Genomic DNA, 21,167 nt, shown 5'->3' on the forward strand with positions numbered 1-21,167 from the left:
GTCTGAAAGGCTGTGCTGCAGCAGGCATGTCTGGCAGATGGACATGGACTCCCTGACTGGTCTATCTGTTAGATCTGGGCACTTCGGGGCATTTTTTTCTTGGCTCTTGGTTCCTCTGTTTTGAGTCTTACCAGTCATTTTCTTCTTCAAAGTAACATATGGAAATGGTTTGGGATCTGCCCATAGCAAACTGGTTCTGCACTGGGGACCATTGCACACAGCCGATGTGCAGCCAGACCAAAGCCTCCATATGCCACCTCTCAGGGTCCACAGGGGTTTGTAGCCCATGAGTCATGGTGGGGTCAGAGCAGGAAGTTCAAGTGCTGTCTTTCAGACCGTTTTTGGATCATATCAATTCCTTGCTCTGTTTTTTTTATCAGCTTTCATGTGGCAAAATCACAGATTTTACACTGTGAAACTCATCCAGAGGCTCAGACTCCCTGGCAAACACTGTGCATTGCTGGGTGACAAGTGTCCTTCTGTCCCTGCATGCAGGTACACTGGAGTGTCACACTGAAAGCTGTCAAGCTCCTACAGTCAACTCCAGAGCTTGGCCAGGGACCCAGAAGTCCTCAAATAATCTACTGTTAAATGAGAATACATTTTTGTGTGTTTTGGTTTCTAATCTATGGATCTTCCTATGAATCACTGTATGGTGCAGTGAGCCAAGGTATGCAGCAGCAAGAGAGGTTTATTTTCAGTGCTAGTTAAAGCTTAAATAAAATACAAGGAGCCAAGCCTAAAGGACACAGCGTGAACTCTACCTCTGACATGTCATGGTCCGCAGTGAGCTCACAGGTTTTAATTCCACTGGTTTTCTGATGTGGATTTTGGGGCTGTTTGGGCTAATGGCAGCTTCTGTTTGTAGACTAAATATTTGTGTACCACTAAAACGTCTTCATTCCCCACTCACCCCACCCCAAGACAGTGCACACACTGCAGCCACACTGATCAGGAGTGTTCCAGGTTGTGCTGTGCCTCTTTGAAACCCCATTTGTACCTCAAGGGTGATGGGCATGGCATGATTTAACACCTAAAACTCTGTGTGTGTGACATAACCATTGGCTGCTTCAATCTGCCACTCATTTGATTCATTTGGTTTCAACCCCAGAGGCTGCTCCAGGATGGTGGCACCTCACAGAACATGGTCCTAAGTTGGGCGGTACCTTCAGTAGAAGCCCTGGCACTCCAGCCCCTGTGCAGCACCCCAGCTCCCCACAGGCACTGTTAATTTGGCTGTCACTGACGTACCTTTCAAGCAGCTCTTTCTGTTCCACGCACACAGCAGGGGTACGTGACGTCTGTGCTCTTATTTCCCACCTTGGCTCACACACACTTTCCCCCTGAGCTCTCTGCTGGTCTCCAGCAGCCACAGCCCTGGGCAGCAGATTGCTCCATGAGAAACCGATGCGTAAAGTTGTTTGAAATGAAAGTTGCGGGAATAGCGCTGACGGTAATGCGAGTTATTTACTCAGGAATGTTTAATTAGATGGTTAAGACCAGGATCTGACTATAATTCAGACCAGACCAAGTGGAATAGGGCTTTGTTTGCTTTTAATTTCCCTTACGTCTTTGGTGGTGTGAGAATTAACACATGGGGACGTAGGAGCATCAGCTTATGGAAGTGTGATTTAAGCTTGAAAGATCAACCAGTGCTGACTCACGAGACTTCACAGAAGTCCAGTGACCCTGGATTGGCATCACAAGGCTCCTCCTGAAAGCTGGTTCTGTTCCCTTCCTTGCTCTCCTGGCTCCAGGAGTCTGGCAGGGATTGCATCCACGCTGTACAACGGAATACTTGTTTCCCTGAGAGAGAGAACGTTGCAGAACAGGTTTTACACACGGGGCCAAGCTTTGTTCCAGATGGGATCTATCCCAAAACAGCACCGGGACTTGTCCAAACAAGGAGGAGTGAGATGTGACATTAGCAGGCAGCTCATAAAGAAAAAAGGGAAGGTAAAAAGCCAAAAAATAAATGTGTAGGTGGGAACGCAGATGACTTTTTGTGGTGTTCAGAAATTTCCAGTAGTTTTGAGTTACAGAAGGAACTATACAGGTGAGCAAGTAATTTGGTATTCTGATGCTGTACTTTTGACAGTGTTTCACAAATATTAATGGCTATTACTTATATTTTTTGTAAAAATACCAGCTTTGGGCTTAATGTCAGAAAATCCTGGACCCTGGCTTCTAATTAACCCAGATCAGACAGAAGTTACCAAACAGTTGAGGAATGTGAGTTCAGGGGCTGGATGGGGTCTGTCAGAAATGCAGGTCCAAGATCTACACCCAAGCCACTACTCTTTATTTCTTTAATGTAAAAGCTAACAAACAAGAAACCCCACAGCAGGTAGTTCCTGTTGGCTTGTGTGTCACTGCAGAAACACCACTATCTTCTTACATCAAAATGTACATTAAACTCTTGCCATTGAGAGTAATTTTCATCGTACATTACGAGATTTTCCCATGTGAGTTATGCACAGGTGAGTGTTGGTTGAAATGATATAACATTAAAAAGCTGAGTTATGTTCTGCGTTGCAAGATCAGCAAATGCACAATTCAGGGTTCATTTCTAGGGATCATTTCTCCTTCCCGAGCCCAGGTGGGCTCTGCCCCTGCCAGCACAGCCCGGATATTCGGTGACTTTTAAAGTGATTTCTTACAGCTTTGACAGTCAGACAAAGTGAAGGGAGTCAAAGGACTCATCTCAGCCATAAAGACACATGAAATAATTCCCCACGCAGATTTAGATCGATTATAGCGAAATCTTCGCCAGACTTGAATATCGCTTATTTCCCTCCATCTACACCGATCTCCGATCTCCCAACCGGGTCCTTTCCAGGCCGGGGTTCACCAGCACCCGCGGCCGTGTCGGTGTGGAATTGATGACTCGGCGGGTCCCGTTCCCCTCAGCGTTTCGGGGTGTCCCGCTGCCCTCGGGGTGTCCCACTCCTCTCGCCATTCCCGCTGCCCTCGGGGTGTCCCACTCCTCTCGCCATTCCCGCTCCCCTCGGCGGGTCCCACTCCTCTCGCCATTCCCGCTCCCCTCAGGGGATCCGCGCCCCTCAGCGAACCCCCCCACCCCGTTCCCGCCAGCCCCGCGCGCCTTAAAGCCGCAGGCTCCTGCCGCGCTGCTCTCTCGGCCGTGCCCGCGCCGCATCCCCCTGTTGCCCCTTTAAGGTTGCCGCAGCGACGAGCCCGGGCGAGAGCGAGGCGCATTGACGTCACGGCGGGCGGGGCCCGTCCGGCCGGTCGGTTTCCGGTGCCGCCGCTGCAGCGAGGCCGCGGCCGGGCCGGGACGGGCGGGGGTCCCGGTGGAGCCGCCGCAGGTGAGCGGGGCGGGGGCGGCGGCCGGGCGGCCCCGGGGCGGCAGCGGGGCCGGGGGCGACGAGAACCGGGCGGGGTGGCCGCGGAGCGGGAGGCTGCGGCCTTGGGGCGGGGCCGGTCCGGCCCGGCCCGGCTGAGGGAGCGGGGCCGGGGCCGCGGCTCCGGGGCCGCGGCGCCTGCTCGGGCCAGTGTCCGAGCGGCCCCCGCGGGATGTGGGGCCGCGCCCGGCGGCGCTTCCGGGCCTTTGGGGCCGGTTGTGTCCCCTCGGTTCTCTGTTCCCCGCCCCGGGGTACCGGGTCGGTGTCTCTCCGGTGGCCGCGAGTCTAAAGCGGCGGCAGCCCCGCGCTGCGTGAGGGGCGGGCTGGGCTGGGCGGGGCAGCCACGCCTTGGGGGGCTCGGGGGAGCTTTGGCAATGTGCAGAAAAAATGCCTCGTAGAAATAAGAGTTTTCGTTTTGTCAGCGATACCGCATTTCCTGCACCGGTCTTGCCCTTCTCGCGTGTCCCGTGCCCGTGTTTGCTCACGGAGCGTAATTTGCGGGCGGTCACGGAGTCCCCGGGGTTCTCCGGGGTGTTTAATTAGCGCTGACCTTCACCGTGCGGGCTGGCAAAACAAAAGGGAGTAACTGGAGAACTTCTCGGCGCTTTTTCAGCCCGTGGGAAGGCCACGCTTTGTGTTTATGCAACGCACAATACACGTGTGTGTGTGCTTGGGCAGGGATTAAGTGTGACAAGAACGAAACCTGTTTGAAGTGTTGGTAATTCCATATTAACTCGAAGCCTTCTGTAATCTCCAGCAGCAGAATTCGGAGGGGCACGTTGTTATGTTGTCTCTGTGCCCAGGATGTGACTTCAGTGACTTGTCATTTCTCAAAATTATTGTGACTGAATCCGTTTTTTCCCTTTCAAAAGCTGATCCCGGGATCAACATATCTTACTGCATATTAATAAGCTGTTGCCACACTCCCTGTACCAGGTAACTTCCTTTATATTTCATCCAAAAATGCCCTGAGAAATTATTTCCTGTTTCTGTAACTCTCACAATGGTAATTTTCTTATGCAAAAAATGACATGAAATGTGTGTCTGTATACGTTTATATGTAAAAAATATATTTTAAAATGGTTTTTTAACCTTGTGGTGGGCTGAGCCAGGCTAGATGCTAACCACCCACCAAAACTGCTCCATCACTCCCCTTCTCAACTCAGCAACAGGAAGGAAAATATAAGGAAAGGCTCCTGGACTGAGATGAGGGAGAGATCACTCACCACTTGTGATCATGGGCAAAACAGACTCGACTCGGGGAAATTGGTAATAAATTAAACTAATTAAATTTGAGCAGGATAATGAGAAATAAAGCCAAATCTTACAAACATCATCCTGGCCCTCTCCCTTCTTTCCAGCCTTAACTTTACTCCTAATTTTCTCTACCCCACCCCCCACCCCAGAGGATGGGGATTGCAGTCAGTTCATCACACGTTGTCTCTGCTGCTCTATCCTGCTCAGGGGAGGACTCTTCACACCTTCCCCATGGGAGACAGTCCTCTGTGGACTTCTCCAGCATGAATCCTTCCTGCAGGCTGCAGCTCTTCATGCACTGCTTCAGCCTCATTTCCCTTCCATGGTCACAAGTCCTGACGGAAAACCACTGCAGCACGGGATTCCCATGGGGTCACACTCTGTGCATTCCCCTGCTCCAGTGCGGGGTCCTCCAGAGGGTGTAGGGGGATTTCTTCTCCCCCATGGATCTCCAGGGGCTGTGGGTGGATCTTTGTTTCCCCATGGACCTCGCTTGGCTGCATGGCAGAGTTGCCTCACCATGGGCTATATCGCAGGCTGCCAGGCAGTCCATGTTTCAGGGCCTGGAGCACCTCTTGCACTGACCTTGGGGGCTACAGAGCTGTTTTCCATGTATATTCCCACTCCTCTCTCTGGCTGAAGTAGCCGTTTCTCCTCCCTCCTTAAATACATTATCCCAAAGGCTCTGCCACTGTCCCTGATGGGCTCAGCCTTGGCCAGTGGCAGTTTCATCATGGAGCTGTCTCACATGAGCTCCAGCTCGCAGCAGGTTCTCATAGAAGCCTCCCTATAGCTCCCTAAATCTGGCTATGCAAACCCAATACAAACCTGAAAGGGGGGGGGAAAACTGTTTAAGAACATTTTTAAAAGGTCACAGCTGAGCTGATGAAGTCTTTTGAAAACCTGGCATCATAACAGATGTTTAAAGCTGTATTCTTTGTTATTTACAGCTGAAGAGGTATTTTTGGGATTGCAGTGTATCTGTGAAATAAGTGATGAGGTATGAGCAGGTTTAAATTACACAGGAGTTTTTAGGAGTGATGCCTGTAATCCATAACTTCCTTTAGCAGACTCTGCCTTGACATTTGAAGAACCGGCTTTGGCTTCAACCTGAACATGTCTCACTTCCGAATACTGGTCATGCTTGGCCTCTCACATTTCCAGCTTCCACCCACCTCTCTCCTGGCCATCGTCCATCCCCATGACCCCACACAGACCACGCAGCTCCTGACGTGAGCCTCCAGTCCTACAAAATGCTCAGTTTAAGCAGCAGGAAGTTCAGGTGGAATCTTCTCTGGCTTGGAGTGCTCACAGGGCTTGAATTGTTGAAGCTTTTTCAGCTCAACCAAATGCTTTTCCTTTTCTGCCTGTGGCTGTAGAGCCCCCAGAGTTTTGATTTTTGATTTCTTTCCAGGTGCTAAATAAGTTCACAGCATTTTCTTCAGTGTAGTTACTGCTCTGGTAGGTAAAGGTGGATTTTTGCTGTGGTATCAGTAAGATAATGCAGCATAATTTTGTTTTAGGCAGCGGCATCTTTGTTTCCAGTAGTTATTTAACCTTCTCCTTCTCTTCCCTTCAGCAATGGCAGCTTCCAGCAGCAGCAGCAGCGAGGAGGAGCGGAGCCTTCGGGAATGTGAACTTTACATCCAGAAACACAACATCCAGCAGCTGCTGAAGGATTGCATTGTACAGTTATGCACAGTCAGACCTGAAAGACCCATGGGATTCATCAGAGAGTACTTTGAAAGATTGGAGAAGGTAAAAATATAGAATGGGAGGGAAGGAGAGTGGAACAAATTTAAATGTATCTTTGTGATTTAGGGGCTGAGCTGCAGATTTGACCAGTGTCTGTGTTGGCTGTTTGAGATTGGAAGTGGTGCTTTTGGAAAACAGATCCTGTTTCCCAGTAGTTTGTGCACCTCTGTCATACCAAAGCATGTAGGGCAGAGCATAAGTTGACAAGGAGACTTATCCAGCTGGGATGTAGATGTGATCCCAGTCCAGTGCTTACTCATGGAAGTTGATACACAGCATTCATGGGTGTGTCTGGAGCTGGAAAACTGTGCAGTTTGACCTTGGCTGGATGCTGGTGGTAGCATTTGGATTCTTATATTGATTTCCAGTAATATGGGTAGAGCACAGAAGTGGTGCCAGTGGTATTATCCCAGGCCTGGTTGAAGTCAAATGGAAGTATTTGCATTCCAGGTCTCTGCAAGAATGAGCCTGTTTCTGCCTTCTCTTGGGAGTTCAGTGTTTCTGTCTTCTTGTGTTTGTCCTGAGGTGCCTTTGGTGTTTTTGTTGTTGTTGTTGGAAGCATTCTGGGATCTCGGGAATGGAAAGCATTCGCATTGAAACAGTGATTTCACACTCTTTTGACCTGTTAATTTTGTATATTGATATCTAAGCAGGTAGGAAGAGAAGCTGCAGTGGAAATGGGAAGATTAAAGGCTTGTGCAGAGGAAAGGTTGGATACAACTGTACTCAGAACATGGAATTAGTAAATAATGCAGCTGTGACCTTGTGCAGCAGTTGTTTGCAGGTGCTGCTCTCAGTACTTGTATAGGCCAGTTAGATATTGATCTTATTTTTTTGTTCTAGGGAGTTACTAATTGCTGATGTAAAGAAGAAGGAAATTAACACTGGAGATCATAAATATGTCTGATGGAAATTGTATTTTAATGGAAGTGTTCAGGATAAATACTAGAGAATGACCAAGGGGTGCAGACTACCTGCTGTAGCTCATAATGTATTTGGGGAACGTTTTGCTTATGAAATGAAGAGCTCTGACTATTTTTGGGGGGCATGTGTGAGTATCAGCAACAAACCAGTGAATAATGGGGTTCTTAAAAATCCTTTGTCTGTCCCCTTTACAATGCCTCCTTCCCCTCCTGGGATTCTTGCGTTTTGAAGTGCTGCTGGGTTGGGAATTTTTAAAACACCACCATGGGTATCTATAGACAAAATTTTACCAAGTAAATGGCATTAGTGTGCTTAGAATAAATCCTAAACCAATCCGTATGTGGGGATATAAAATGGGATTATTTAGGTGCTTTTGTGCAGTGGATTTATGGTCAACATGCAGTAGTTAGGAACTTAATTTGTTTTTTAGCAAGACAACAAGTCCAGCTCTGAATTTAATGACATGAATGTTGGAATTGAATAAGTTGATGGTTTTATTCTGGTGCACATTGGCTCTCTGTGTACTCGGTCAGCCTACACTGAAGCTGAAAATAAAACTGGTTAGGTAATGTTTTTTCCCCTTAAATTGCTCTCACAATTTTGGTCAGGGTCTTTTCTCATGGGTTCCAAGTGCCCTCTAGTGCAGCTGTAGCTACAAGTGAAACTGGAGCATTTTTTTCTTGCCTCCTAGGATTTAAAACTTGCTGCAGCTTCCTCTGGGTGGCTTCCCCACTCAGCCTGGGCTGGGCTGAGTTGATGCAGGTAATGTGGTACCTCCACAGCTATCAGGTAACAGAGCAGTGAGCATCCTGTGCTGGGCAGGAAACTCCTGACATCCGTGTCTGGAGAGCACAAATGCTCAGTACTATTATTAACCAGCTCCAAGCCAGTCCTCAGCTCTGCTACAGCAGAAATGCCTGAAACTCAATCTGCTTCACCTCCCAAAATCCTGTCTTTTTCATCTGTAATAAGGCAGAGCAACTTTTCAATGTGCTTTCTGAATTTTCATCTCTTTGAAAATTATCTCAACTATCTCAACCTCAGTATCATCCAGTATTTTTTTTAAGATGGATTTTTTGAAGGAACACCATTGGAAACTGAAGTGAGGTTGCTATTTTCTCTCTCATTCTCTTGACAAGTCATCTCTTCCACTGCACACAAACAGAGCTGATTCACTGGCATGTTATTAAAATATGTTGGAGAAATTTAAACATGCTTTAGAATCTCTGTTCAGAAACATTAAAATCGCTGCCTCTGAGATGGTTACAGCTACTATAGGAATTCAAATGTCCTCTTCTGGGTTATGAAAGCTGTTAGATGAATCTAATTACTACACATTGATTGTATAAATGGTTTTATTGTATCTCTTTGTGATGTGCTAAGGCCTCTGTTCTCTTTGCTGTACAAACATGTCTGGTAATACCAATACCTGCTAAAGATGTAATAGCTCTCCAGTGCAGGGCTGGGCTGTGTAATGCATGGAACATTTAATGTAGATATCATTATTGCAGCCTGCTAGATGAATCCTGGCTGTTGGACATGACTGTCCTCTGGAATAAGTGCATGGTTGAAATATTGTGTGTGATGCAGTTATGTGCACATTGGGCTTTATAGAAAGCTGGAATTAGGAAGTGTGATGGGCATGTAGTCACTGTCCCTGTTCCCCACAACCTGCCCTGCTCAGATACCTGAATAGCTGAATATTTTCTCATTTTTCTGAGTGTTTCTTTTGCAGAACAAGCTAGTTTAGAAGGCTATACTGTGCAATTGTGAGTTTATGGCAGAGCTTTAAAAAAAAAAAGCTTTTATAGCTCCTGAGTGTTTGGGGGTTTAAAAATATGATATAAATGAAATACTAATTACCCAGAAGAAGTTGAGACTGTGTCTGGTGCAATGACAATTAGCAGGTTTTACAGTGTACAATTCTGAAATTGTGAAGATTTTCTTCAGTAGCTGATAAACTTAACTATGAGTATGTGAAGTGTCACCACTTCAGTATTATTTGTAATAATCTAAATGGACTTAATAAACATCTGTTATTTGTCAGGAAAAAAGTAAGGCTTACAGTTAGTGACTGACACTGAAAACTGTGAACTGCCTCATCAGCTGAAAGATCAGGATCAACACTTGGATGTAATAAATCGATGAACTTTATTCCTAAATCTTTCTCAAATCCTGGGAATGGTTATATTGATGAGTACAGAGCAAACTGAGTGTCTTTATCCAATATATGTTTAGTGGTGAGGAGCTTCCAGACTTGGACAAACACCTTTTTCTCATAAACAGTGGCTAAATCCAAGGGTAACTGAGAATAACAACTGCCTCTGTTTCTTCAGGCCCTACTGTAATTTTTCTCTGATCTGTTGGTGTAATAATTGTGGTTTAGTATCAGAAATTATAAAAGGTATCTATTAGAAAGATGAAAACTGAGATTATAGGATGTCATTCCATGGCACAGGGTTGTCTGGCAGTGTATGTCTGGCAGTATGAATATCTGGAGACTTATGGTTTAGTTGACACAGTGGTGGTTGGAGCTGATGATCTTGGAGGTCTTTTTAAACCTCATTCTATGGTTCTATTCTATGATTTGTCTCATTCAGGGAGAATCTTCTTGGTGAGCGTGTGTATGGGCTATTTAGAATAACTGGTATATTTTAAGTTTATACATTATCTTACCCACCTGTAACTTATTTCTGTGTCCATCCCTACCTTACTATACTAAAAAAAAAGTTAATATTAAATTTTGATTCAGACAGGAGTTACCAGTTGTATTTTTTTGTGTTAATGCAGTTTCCTTCTCCCTGAGTAGGGCATTGCCCTGAGGAGTCTCTTGAAGAGTGTTTTGATAACAGCTCCCTCACTAAATGCTGCTGAAGTGCTTCAATCTCTGATCACAATATTTAATATTTTATGTGATACTGGAAAAAGCCCAGCAGCTGGTGTTCATGTATTTAAAAAAGTGTCTTTTTTAACGGGTTAAGTATTTTGTATGTGAACAAACATGTTCTGTGGTTGATGGTGAGGCAGTTTACACCAAACACTTATTACTGCTCAGGCTATTTTTAATTTCATCTCTGTTGAGACTTGTTCCTCTAAAATCAGACGACAGAATTGAGTTTTAAATACATTTTGCTCCCATGGCTGGGAAATGTAGCACCATTTTATCAATGGGCAAAGAGCAGGAAGTGAAATGTGAGGCGGTGGAGCTCCTTGGCTCTGGGAGAGGGGGAATGTAAACTGCCAGGAATGGTTATCCCATGGCCCTTTCCTCAGGCCGGTGCTGTTATCCAGAGCCTCGCTGCCCAGCTGGGATCAAGGACACTGGGACTAACCCAGCTTTTACAAGGGCTGGAGCTCTGGGAGAACAGATGAGTCCTTGTTCTTTTACAAAATGTCCCAAACCCCTGTTTCCTTACACTGGGAAAGTCATTTGACCTGTTACGATGTCCATGCTCTGACTCCAGGGTTGACTGGTTTGTTTTTAATCTGATTTTAGTTGATTGAGGTGAATCTTATGAAGAATTCAAGTTTCTGTGTGTCAAGTTAATTAGAATTTGTTTTATTGTAAGTACCCTGGTCTTCTACAGTATCACTACAACACAAGAGGTAACTGAGGGAAATAAGGAAAACGTGTAACCTTGTGCAAGGTTTGCATGTGGTTTGCATAAAAAAATCCCACTTTGGCCTCCAGCATCCTTCCTCCAGCTCTTTTGAAAGCAGTTTTCATGTTTCTTTCTCCTAAAATAAATGTTGGTTAATCAGTATCAAGTTGGTCCATGACTCAACCTCTTTCAAAAGCTTCTCATGTAACATGGATTTCTGAGGAATTGCTCCTCTGTCTTTCAACTCCAAAAAGGCTTTAACACCTTGCAGCTGAGGGGAGGAACTGGGGGGTTTGCAGCTGGGGAAGTGCCTTCAGCATTTGGGGAATGCCTTCATCACCTGCTGAATACACTGGCAGAAAGTGGAATCAGCTCGTTCACACTAATAGTTCAATAAATGGAGAATAACTCGATAAGATAAACACCATTGTGATGTGACTGGTAGGAATGAAAGGTACATCTACCATGTGTTTTGAAAGGCCTTTGATCTTGGATGCTGCAGTCTCCTGTTTGCCTTCATATGGGAATAATGGTACACAGGAAGCTCCCTGGTGTTGGCAGGCTGGGCTGGAACATGATATATGGCTGCTTTTTTTTCCCCTTTGGATTATGTGACACAAACATGTCTTCCTTCCTGTTTAGGAGGAAACAAAGCAGTTGTTGAATCAGCTGAAGTCTGGTTCTCGCTCCGACTCCCGGGAGGATGAGATCTCCCCTCCTCCTCCCCTCAACCCTGTGGTTAAATATCGATCACGACGTGGGGCCATCAGTGCAGAAGTCTACACAGAAGAGGATGCTGCCTCTTATGTTAGAAAGGTGCTCTGACTCTTTAACATTGCTAAAAATGACATCCACAATCCAGAGTTTATCTAAACCCACCTTCTGTCCAGAGTATTGAATAACACCAGGCTCCTGGAGCCTGTTATGTCATAATTGCTGGGAAAAGCAGAGCTGTGTGTGTGGCTGTTTAACCGGAGGACAGAATAACCTATCATGCAATTAAACCATTCATGCATTACTTAGACCTGTTCCCTTTGAAGTCATGTGTATTTAGATGTGCATATGTTTAGATATGTTATATATAATGTGCTTCCAGTTGTTTGGCAGCTGCAACAACATTTGGCCTAATGGCAGAGCAGACTTGCTGCTGTTCCCAGGAAAATACAGGTTGAACAGGTATTCGTCCTCTTGCAAAAAAAAAAAAAAATAAACTGAGCATGGAATGGTGCTTTTCAGTTGCATAAAATACAAGATTGTATTTTCCTTGTGTTCAAACTGTCTGTAAACATTAACTATATTTGGGGTTGTATTTATAGTGCTTGAAAGAAAATGGAAAAACTCAGCCAGTGTTTTGTAGCAATTTAAGTTGTTTATTTACCATGGGAAATGCAGAAGTTTTTAATGAGAAAAATTATCCATTTGCTTTCTCTGATTCTCTCCTAGGTTATTCCAAAAGATTATAAAACCATGGCTGCTTTGGCAAAAGCTATTGAGAAGAATGTGCTGTTTACCCATCTTGATGATAATGAAAGGAGGTAGGAGCAAATCTTTGTGGGGTTAAGGTTTGTGGATGGGCAGAGTTCAGAAGAGCTGAATGTGTCACAAATCTGCAGTGACTCTGCAGTGGTCAGTGGAACCACACAGAGCTCCAGGAGCAGCCTTGGTGGGTTGGGGGTACTGATGTGTAGAGTTGTGCAGGCTTTTTTCTGATTTTGGTGTCCTCTCCTTCAGTGACATCTTCGATGCGATGTTCCCCGTCACTTACATCGCAGGAGAGACTGTCATCCAGCAAGGCAAGTGACAGTGTGTGCACTGGGGAATCACTGGAGGTGGGGAGCAGGCTCTGGTCTAGTGCTCTTGGTAGTTTGTGTTTATTTTTTAATATAAAAGTGGGGTCACTGCAGCCACACAATTCTTGTTGTGTTCCCTGAAGCACAGCTCACACTGAAGAGAGGAGTGGGAGCCACTGGAGGAAGATGTGGCTTCCTTGAATAGACTATCTGTTGGGAATATTGTCCTTTGATGGCTCTGTAGAAATGTTACGTCAATTTATGGATCTGGTTCGCCTTTCCAGTAATCCTGGAATTGCTGCTGATCTCCTGGATACCAGTAGATGTCCCCTTTCACGGGGCTGAGAGGAGTGTGAAATCAGCAAAATGAGACATTTCACCCTGCAAACTGCAAAAATTTGTCAGCCTTATTGGAGTCTAAACATCAAAGTTGGCAGAGATGCCAGTTCTTTCTTAATATATTCAAGTTTTTGTATAATAATTTTTTTTCTTCTCTTCTTTAGGTGATGAAGGTGATAACTTCTATGTTGTTGATCAAGGAGAAATGGATGTAAGCATTCCTGGTAGTTTATTGATGATACATTCATTCCTAGCAGAAGAATACTCTGATATTTGTAGGCCTCTTCTACGGACCTTGCCTTTAGTTGCTTTTCTCATTTTAAGTTCTTACTTATAGAATTTTGTTTGGCTCCTTAATGCCTCAGTCTGGCTGCACAGAGTGAGTTTCAAAACGAATTATTTGGACACAATACAGATGTTTTATGAGTGCAGGGTGGAGTTGAGGTGTGGGACAGGCTTTAGGAGCAACCAGACTTTTATTTTACAGCCCAGCTAATTCATAGCTCTTTATGACACGGACCTTGCTGAGATGTTATTTCTCAGGAGTCTGTGGGTGCAGAGTGTGTGCCTGTGGTGTAGAGGAGAATCCCTTTGTCAATTAAAGCACAAATTGTGCTGGGGTTGAAGCGTTGATAAAACCCTGAAGTGATCAACTCTGTACAGATGTGAGAATTTCCTTTTACTCCCAAAGGAATGGAGAACAGCAGGAAGCTGAGCTGTGTCTGACCACGCTCTGCCTTGCAGGTTTACGTGAACAGTGAGTGGGCAACCAGTGTGGGTGAGGGGGGGAGCTTTGGAGAGCTCGCCCTCATCTACGGCACCCCCCGAGCTGCCACCGTCAAAGCCAAGACGAACGTCAAGTTGTGGGGCATTGACAGGGACAGCTACAGAAGGATCCTGATGGCAAGTATCCCTCATAACCTGGAATTGTGCTTTGGGGTTTATGTATCCTGTGTATCTGACCTTCTGCCTGTGCCTGTCCTTTGCTGGAGTTATTTATTCCAAATCCTGCTGTCTCTTCTGTAATCAGAAAGCTGATTACTCAACGTGCATCTCTCAGGCACAGGGCAAGGGGGAATCTTGCATTAGTGAGCAAAACAATACCAGTATTAAACTGAACTGAGAGTGTAACAAGGCTGCAGTAAATGCTGAGTACTTTAGGAATGTTGCTCAGCTGGAATATTACTGAGAGAACTCAATTTCAAAACATTTCATCTTGTGGGTTTGGGGTCTGTGAGACAGAACACAGTGTGTCTGGTTAAATTTGTTTGTGTCTTGAGTTTTATTTGGAGTAGAAAGAAAACTTACTTTGTGTGCTTTTTTTTTTTTTTTTTTTTTTGTAGGGAAATACTTTGAGAAAGAGAAATATGTATGAGAAATTCCTTAGTAAAGTATCTATATTGGGTAAGTGAGAAGAGTTTTGTTCTGGAGTGGAATCAATTGCCACATTGTAATGAAGCTGTTGCCCAGCATTATGATGATTACAGGCTGTTGTGATAATTCATCACAACTGCTTCTCTGCATCAATCCAGAATAACTCTAATTCAGGTCTTGATCACTGATGCATAAATGCAGCCAGAAATACACTGACCTCTGTATAAATACAGAGCAAAAGGTGCAATTTGTGCCTTGAGAAGACACTCCAGTAATGAACTCTTTAACTCTGTAGAATCTCTGGACAAGTGGGAGCGTCTCACTGTGGCTGATGCCTTGGAACCGGTACAGTTTGAGGATGGGCAGAAGATTGTGGTCCAGGGAGAGCCTGGAGATGAGTTCTTCATTATCTTAGAGGTAAGTAATTAAAAAATTAAAAGCTCAGAACTTGTCTTTTTTTTTTTATTGTGTCCCTAAGCAGGCACTTGGAGAAGAACAAAACATAGGAATGTACTTCCAGAGAATCCCTAAAGAAATACCATCTTGCTGGGCATGCAGTAGCTTGGATTTAGTTTTGCTGTTTTCACAAACGGTACTTCAGGAAAAAACTGACAAGTTTCTGACTGAAAGCAGTTTATCTTTTTCAGAGGACCTGTTCTAGATAGCTGGTAATGCCTTACTAGTGGTGTCATTGTCTTCTGTCTGGTGGTTTGTGTTTTTTGTGGATTTTTTGCTAGTCATAACATAATATTCCTGCCGTTATGAGGAAAACCAGGAAGAAGACACTATGGATATGTAAATGTTCAAGATGTTTTATGCTTAGAGAGGAGAGGAGCAGTTGTTCTTATACAGTAGTTAGGTGAACTGTGCAAGGACTGTGATGGTTTTTTAACTGAGGCCTCAGAACAGTTATTTCTGCAAAGCAGCTGATTCTGTGTGAAATTCAGTGTTTGGAGTGATGTGGCAATTCCAGTTGTTTGACTGCTGTGATTTATTGAAGGGCACAGCTGCAGTGTTACAGCGTCGGTCAGAAAATGAGGAATTTGTTGAAGTGGGCAGACTGGGACCTTCTGATTACTTTGGTGAGTTATATTGTGACAGCTGTGGCTACAGACACCACTGTCACCATTTTGTCTGTGCTGTGTCAATGGTAGAGATGAGATGGATTTGCTTAATTACTGTTTTGGGCTCATGCGGTTGCTCTCAGTGTTGGGTGAGTATCAGAGTCATTTGGCACTCAGGTGTGCACACAGAAATATGATTGTTCCACACTGCTTTAATGTAGAAGAGGCCTGGTGATGATTTGGCCTGACCTCCCTGCCCTGAGCAGAGCTAAATTTGAAATGACATCATATTCCTCAGGGCTGTGTCCAGTTGAGTTTCTTGTGTCTCCAGGGATGGAGATCCGACAGCCTCTCTGGGCAGGTTCTTTCTCTTTCTAACCAGCCTTGTTGGAGTGGTTTTTTACTTCATGCCTGACAAGAATTTCCTGTTCTGCAGCCTGTTGCTTTCTCTCTGTCTTTCACTGTGCAGCCTGGGTTTGTCTTTGTAGTCACTCATTACACAGCTGAAGACAGCAGTCAGATAAGAAAATTCCTTCCTTGGCCTTCTGTTCTCCAGGTCAGAAAGGAACCTGGTCAGAACCTGCTGTTTAATGGTTAATACAGCCCTCTCCCTCTCAAAACCCCGAATGTTTTCCTCATGTTTTAGGTAGTTCCTCTCTTTCCTCTTGCTAAAACCTTTCGGTTGTCCAGGTTTTCAGCTCTGTAGATGATGTAAGCAGCAGATCCTCTGTTGCAAGGCCTGACCTGTGATGGACTCGAGTGCATGGGCTCTACCCAAAGGTCTGCTTAGCTCAGGATCTAGGATTAGACTTCATTCTATCTGTGTCATTTCATATTTTCTAATATTTCCCTCTGTGTTCTCTTGAGTTTCCCACTCTAAAAGGAAATATTATCACAGTCATTGTGTTCAGGTACTGCAGACCTTTCCTTCAGGGGTTTAGCTCTCCCTTACAAGCTCCTTATTCTTTTGCAAGCTTCTCTTTTGGAGGTGACTGAGTTTGGGAGTTTTAATTGGGCACAGAGGAGAAGCTTTTATCATTTCTTTTGAACATCCCTTCTGATAATGCAGGCAAAAGTGTTCTCCAAGGAACAGTGAGTTCTTTCCTCAGTCCTGAACATGGAGAGAGCTCAAGTCCAAAACCAAGCAAACAAAACCCAAAAGTTGCTGCTGTGTTTTCTTCCATGCTTGTTGCAGGAATGTTAGGGGTTGTTTCTGTTCCTGATAAAAGGGGCTTGTTGAAAACTTCATTTCCAAATATGTTGCTCAGCAGTTGAAACAAAGCTTTTGGCATGTTTGTGCATAACTTAAGAAATGGGGATCCAGTGGGACTTCAAAATGCTCATTTTCCACAGCCCCGTGACAGAGTCTCTGTTCTGGCCAGCAGTGGGTCAAAGGCTTCTCTCTGGTGCATGAATGTTTTATTTGTTTGTGTACTTCAGAACCATGCTCTTGTTGTCCTGAGTTTCCTAGAAATACCAGAATTGAGCAGTACTATTAGAAAAATAACTACTTGTTGGCTAGGAAAATTACATGGAAAATTGAAACATGACCTTTTCTCAAACAGACACAGTACTGAAAATCTTTTAGGCTTTTTTTTTCAGAGGGACTTGAATGTGGACGGGCTTTTTAATAGCACAGTCATCAAGTAGGTTGTTGGTTTTAAACTGCCTTCACAGGTGCTTCTAGCGTAACTACCAGGTACTTGTCCTGAGCAGTGCTAAAGCCTGAATTACCTTCTCTGTGATTTGAAATGGAGTAGGGTCACTTCTTTGCCTCTTTGCCTGCTGATTGGTAACTCTGTTCCCTCTTTGTGCTGTCCCAGGTGAGATTGCTCTGCTGATGAACCGTCCTCGTGCTGCCACCGTCGTGGCTCGTGGCCCCTTGAAATGTGTGAAGCTGGACCGGCCCCGGTTCGAGCGTGTGCTGGGTCCCTGCTCGGATATCCTCAAGAGGAACATCCAGCAGTACAACAGTTTTGTATCACTGTCTGTCTGAAACCTTCCTCCCTGTCCAAGCTATGCTTCACGAATGCAGACTGCTTTTTTTCCCTCGTGCAGAGCCACATCACCACTGGCATTTGCAGCTTCCTGTCTGGTTAAAAACAAAAAAAAAAAAAGAAAAAAAAAGAAAAAAAAAGGAAAAAAAAAAATAAACTGCTTATCATGGCACTGTCATTAATTTAGAACATATTATTTCTGTGCTCTCTGTCCCATTAAATTAATAGAAAAAGTTCAATGGAGACGTTTGCTTCTCTCTGTGCACCAGTGTCCAACTCAGGCCAGTGCAGCCTTGCTTCAGCGAGGGAGAGACCTCCTGGCACCACACCATTGCCATAGAGTAAGGAGGTGACAGTAAAGGGGGGGAAAAAAGTTCTTTTAAAGGTGTTTCTCAAGTTGTTGGGCAGATTTTAAGGCTGTGGTCATCACCTGCTGTATTTCTTTTCACATGAGAGCTACCCTTGTAATTGAGCTTCTTGGGGCTTGGGGTTTTCTGGGTTTCTTTTTCATTTTCTGGGTACTGTAATCCTGGGTTCAATCGTGAGGCATCAGCTGCTAAGAAAGCCACAGTTGGAATTTACCAGTATAATTGTTCCTGTGTCTGCTGGTTTAAGATTGCTTAGTTCTGTTCTTGTCAAGTGTAAATCAAAAGCTTTCCAGGTTAATAGTTCTGGTGAACTACTGCAGTTGTTGATCCATTTGCTGACTTGCCGCAACTGATCTTTTTCACTCGTTCTTTCTCCAGCCATAGGTTTGCCATTTAAAACTCTTCCTGTTCCAGGTGGCAAGAACCAAATGCTACATTAAATGCCTGACTTTGGTCTCTATGTACTAGATTGGTGTAAGAACGGTGCAGCTGTCCAGCTGTTAGTACTGTTCGAGTGCTTAGATTGGTGTAGAAGCCGAAAGCAAACATTTGATTTTCCCTGTGAATTGTTTTGTTAATCCTCAGTTGACTTTTAAAAAATCACCATCAGTTCAAATGACCCTTTGTTACCAGGGAAAATAAATGCTGAGTGTTTTGGCCAGCATCAGTTGCAGGTGACAAGATTGCTGGTCTGTAGAGCTCCATTATTCTTGGTAGAGAATGTGAGGCAGAAAAACTGAATGTTTGTTTGAACTTTCCTGCAACACTCAGTTGCTTTTAAGGTTTTAGAGCTGTCAGTTCATCATTTAAAAAATGGTTCACTATAAATCTAGTTCAAAGCCAAAAGGTGCATTCTCTTTTCTTGCTTATGGAATTTCCACCACACTCATTTCATCCTCACTCTTTTTTTTCCAAGTCCAATCTGTTGCGGAGTCTTAAATGTATTTCAGTATTTCCCAGCTTTGTGTTCCATTACTCTGTGCTCACCAAGACTTCCCAAAAGTTTTTACTGAATTCCACGGTTCAATAATTGTAGGCAATTTTTAAGGTTTCCTTTAAACTGTAATTTATATCAAGTAGCATAGGTTTGTATTTGGGAGTGACAGCAAGCAGTTTGGCATTTGTTATGCAACTACTTTAATGATGGAGCCCTTGTTTTATTTCCTTTCTGAGGTGGTGTGGATTCAAATCCAACGTTTTCCCAGGCATGGAGAGAATCAGGAAGAGTCTGCTAATTGATGCAGAATAATACTGAAGGTATCCAACCCTTACAAAAGGTTTCAGGGTATTTCTGAAACTGAAATCCCAAGAAGGGGATTGAAATGCTTGTGGTTTGAGTTCTCTATTGAGGAGATGTTGAATAGAGGATTTCTGCCAGAGTCCTTAAGGAATAAGCAAATGCTACCTTTTTTTGGTTCTTTTTTTTTTTCCTTTTTTCCTTTTTTTGGTAAAACTTTTTTCTTAAGTTTTAACTCTGCAGGTTTTTTTCTTCATATGTGTTCTTTGTGTTACATTAAAGCACCAAAAACTGTGTAAACCAGTTAGAGCTCCACAAAAAAAAAATGCACATTTTTTTTATATAAGGCTTTCTAATCAAGTTTCACTACTGCATCTTTTTAGCTTGCTGTTTACTCCCTTTTGTAGTTTTACCTACAAGATTTTAAGATAAATCAGCTAAGTCTGAGTTAAATATTAAACACAGTTATAGCTTTACCTTTGTGTGCAATTTCAATATGTTTGAAACCACAATTGGCATAGTTTTGCCTTAGCTAACATTCAGGGCTTTAGAAGTAATTTTTTGCTAGTCTATCTTCAGCAAATTGATGAAGTCTATTGCCCTAGGAAGCTATAGTCAACCAGAGGACCATTTTTGTATTGTTACCTGACTCTATAAATCTGATTTACTGTATGTGCTAATATATTATATTATATTCCTTTTGTTATAGATTGTCCTAATGGCAGGTAAAGCAATAAAATGATTTAAATTCTTAAATGCAATCAGCCTCTTTTATTTTATTCCCCACCCCTGCCTTGTGTTTTCCTTTGGCTTTAGAGGGTTTGTTATGAATGAGGCAGCAGAAAATAAGCAGCTTAATGGATTATCCTGGTGTAAACTCCAGAGGGGTGAGTTCAGGTCCTGGCTTCCCCCTGGAGCCTGGGGAGAGCTTGGTCTCCACGTGCCAGCCTGGGAATTCCTCTGGAGCTCTGGCAGCAAGAAGGTGCCTGTGTCCTCTTTGGCTCCTGGCAACTTGTGGTGCTGCTTTGATCTCTCCAAGTTGGTAATTCCCAGCTCAGCCATGATTCTTGGAGCTCAGGAGCCTTTCCAAGTCGGCTGCTCCCATCTCTGCAACCCCTTTAAAGAAGGTTTTGAACATGTGATGGATAATCATGAATAAGTTGTTGTGGGAAATGGAAAAGGGGGGTTTTCAACTGTGATGAAGTAGGAAAAAAATTTGAAGAGTGATCTGAAACAGCTCAGACTTGGATGTGTTTTACATCCAGCTCCAAGAAAGCTGTATCACCCAGCTTTGAAGGTACAATAAAAATGGATCTATCATGTAAAGGAGAACAAAAATAAGAACTTTGTTACTGGACCAGCCATTTAAATATCTATGGGTTTGTTTCCTTCACCCTGCCCTCCCTTTCCCAATCCTCCCCCACTGAAAAAACCAGGCTGAAACCAGAATTTTATTACCTAAAGTGAAACTTTAAACCCTCCACTTCCAGCCTCATAACTGGAAGTATATACTCTATAACTACAACTTCAATTTAAGCTTATCTTCTGTTGCCATGTGCTTCCTGGTGAAGCAGCAAACGGTCACCATTCCATGACAAACGATGGAATTAATTCTGGGTTTGTTCTGTGTGGTGAGAGCACAAAAAGTCACCGGTAGAGGGAGATAAAACTTTGGGAGTTCATTGTCCTGGACAGAAATAACCAACACAGCAAACATGCTGAGAGGGAGTGAAATCCTCCTATTTTCATCTGTTCTCTGTCCCCAAGAGTGAAAAAGTCAAGGATTCTGTTAGAGACTGTTGGAAAGCTGGAAATGCAAGGACTTGTCTGAACCACAATTTGGGAGGCTAAAGGAGCCTGGAGTGGGGTTTTTGGTGGGGTTTGTGTGTGGGTTTTGCTAACCTTTGTGGCCTCGGAACACTGGGGGAATTTCTTCACTAAGAAACACTCCAAACTTCCTCAAACCTACAACTGGGCACCTGTAGGGCCGCACCAAAATTAGAACTGCAGCCTCTCCTGTGGTTTGCAGTTTGGGAACAGGTGCATTGCCAGATTATTGTGGAGTTAAATGAAGCACCAGCACAATCCCCTGTGGAAA

The 21,167-nt window shown here is 44.1% G+C and overlaps 1 protein-coding gene across 2 annotated transcripts; it reads left to right on the forward strand.

Annotated features, from left to right (window-relative positions):
* Positions 1-3,218: 3,218 nt before the first annotated feature.
* Positions 3,219-19,830, forward strand: PRKAR1A (protein kinase cAMP-dependent type I regulatory subunit alpha). Of its 2 annotated transcripts, XM_039562623.1 has the most exons (12): positions 3,219-3,326; positions 4,235-4,298; positions 6,199-6,377; positions 11,543-11,716; positions 12,344-12,435; positions 12,632-12,693; positions 13,194-13,240; positions 13,774-13,932; positions 14,373-14,433; positions 14,699-14,820; positions 15,404-15,485; positions 17,291-19,830. In XM_039562623.1, exons 3-12 carry the CDS (start codon positions 6,201-6,203, stop codon positions 17,461-17,463), a joined length of 1,149 nt encoding a protein of 382 aa, XP_039418557.1. In that variant the 5' UTR covers positions 3,219-3,326; positions 4,235-4,298; positions 6,199-6,200; the 3' UTR covers positions 17,464-19,830. The 2 variants fall into 2 exon arrangements, with proteins under 2 accessions (XP_039418557.1, XP_039418558.1); XM_039562624.1 differs by lacking the exon at positions 4,235-4,298 and having other exon boundaries at positions 3,222-3,326.
* The last annotated feature ends 1,337 nt before the right edge of the window (positions 19,831-21,167 follow it).

Source organism: Corvus cornix, chromosome 18 (genome assembly GCF_000738735.6).
Source record: "Corvus cornix cornix isolate S_Up_H32 chromosome 18, ASM73873v5, whole genome shotgun sequence".
NCBI classification, from domain to species: Eukaryota; Metazoa; Chordata; class Aves; order Passeriformes; family Corvidae; genus Corvus; species Corvus cornix.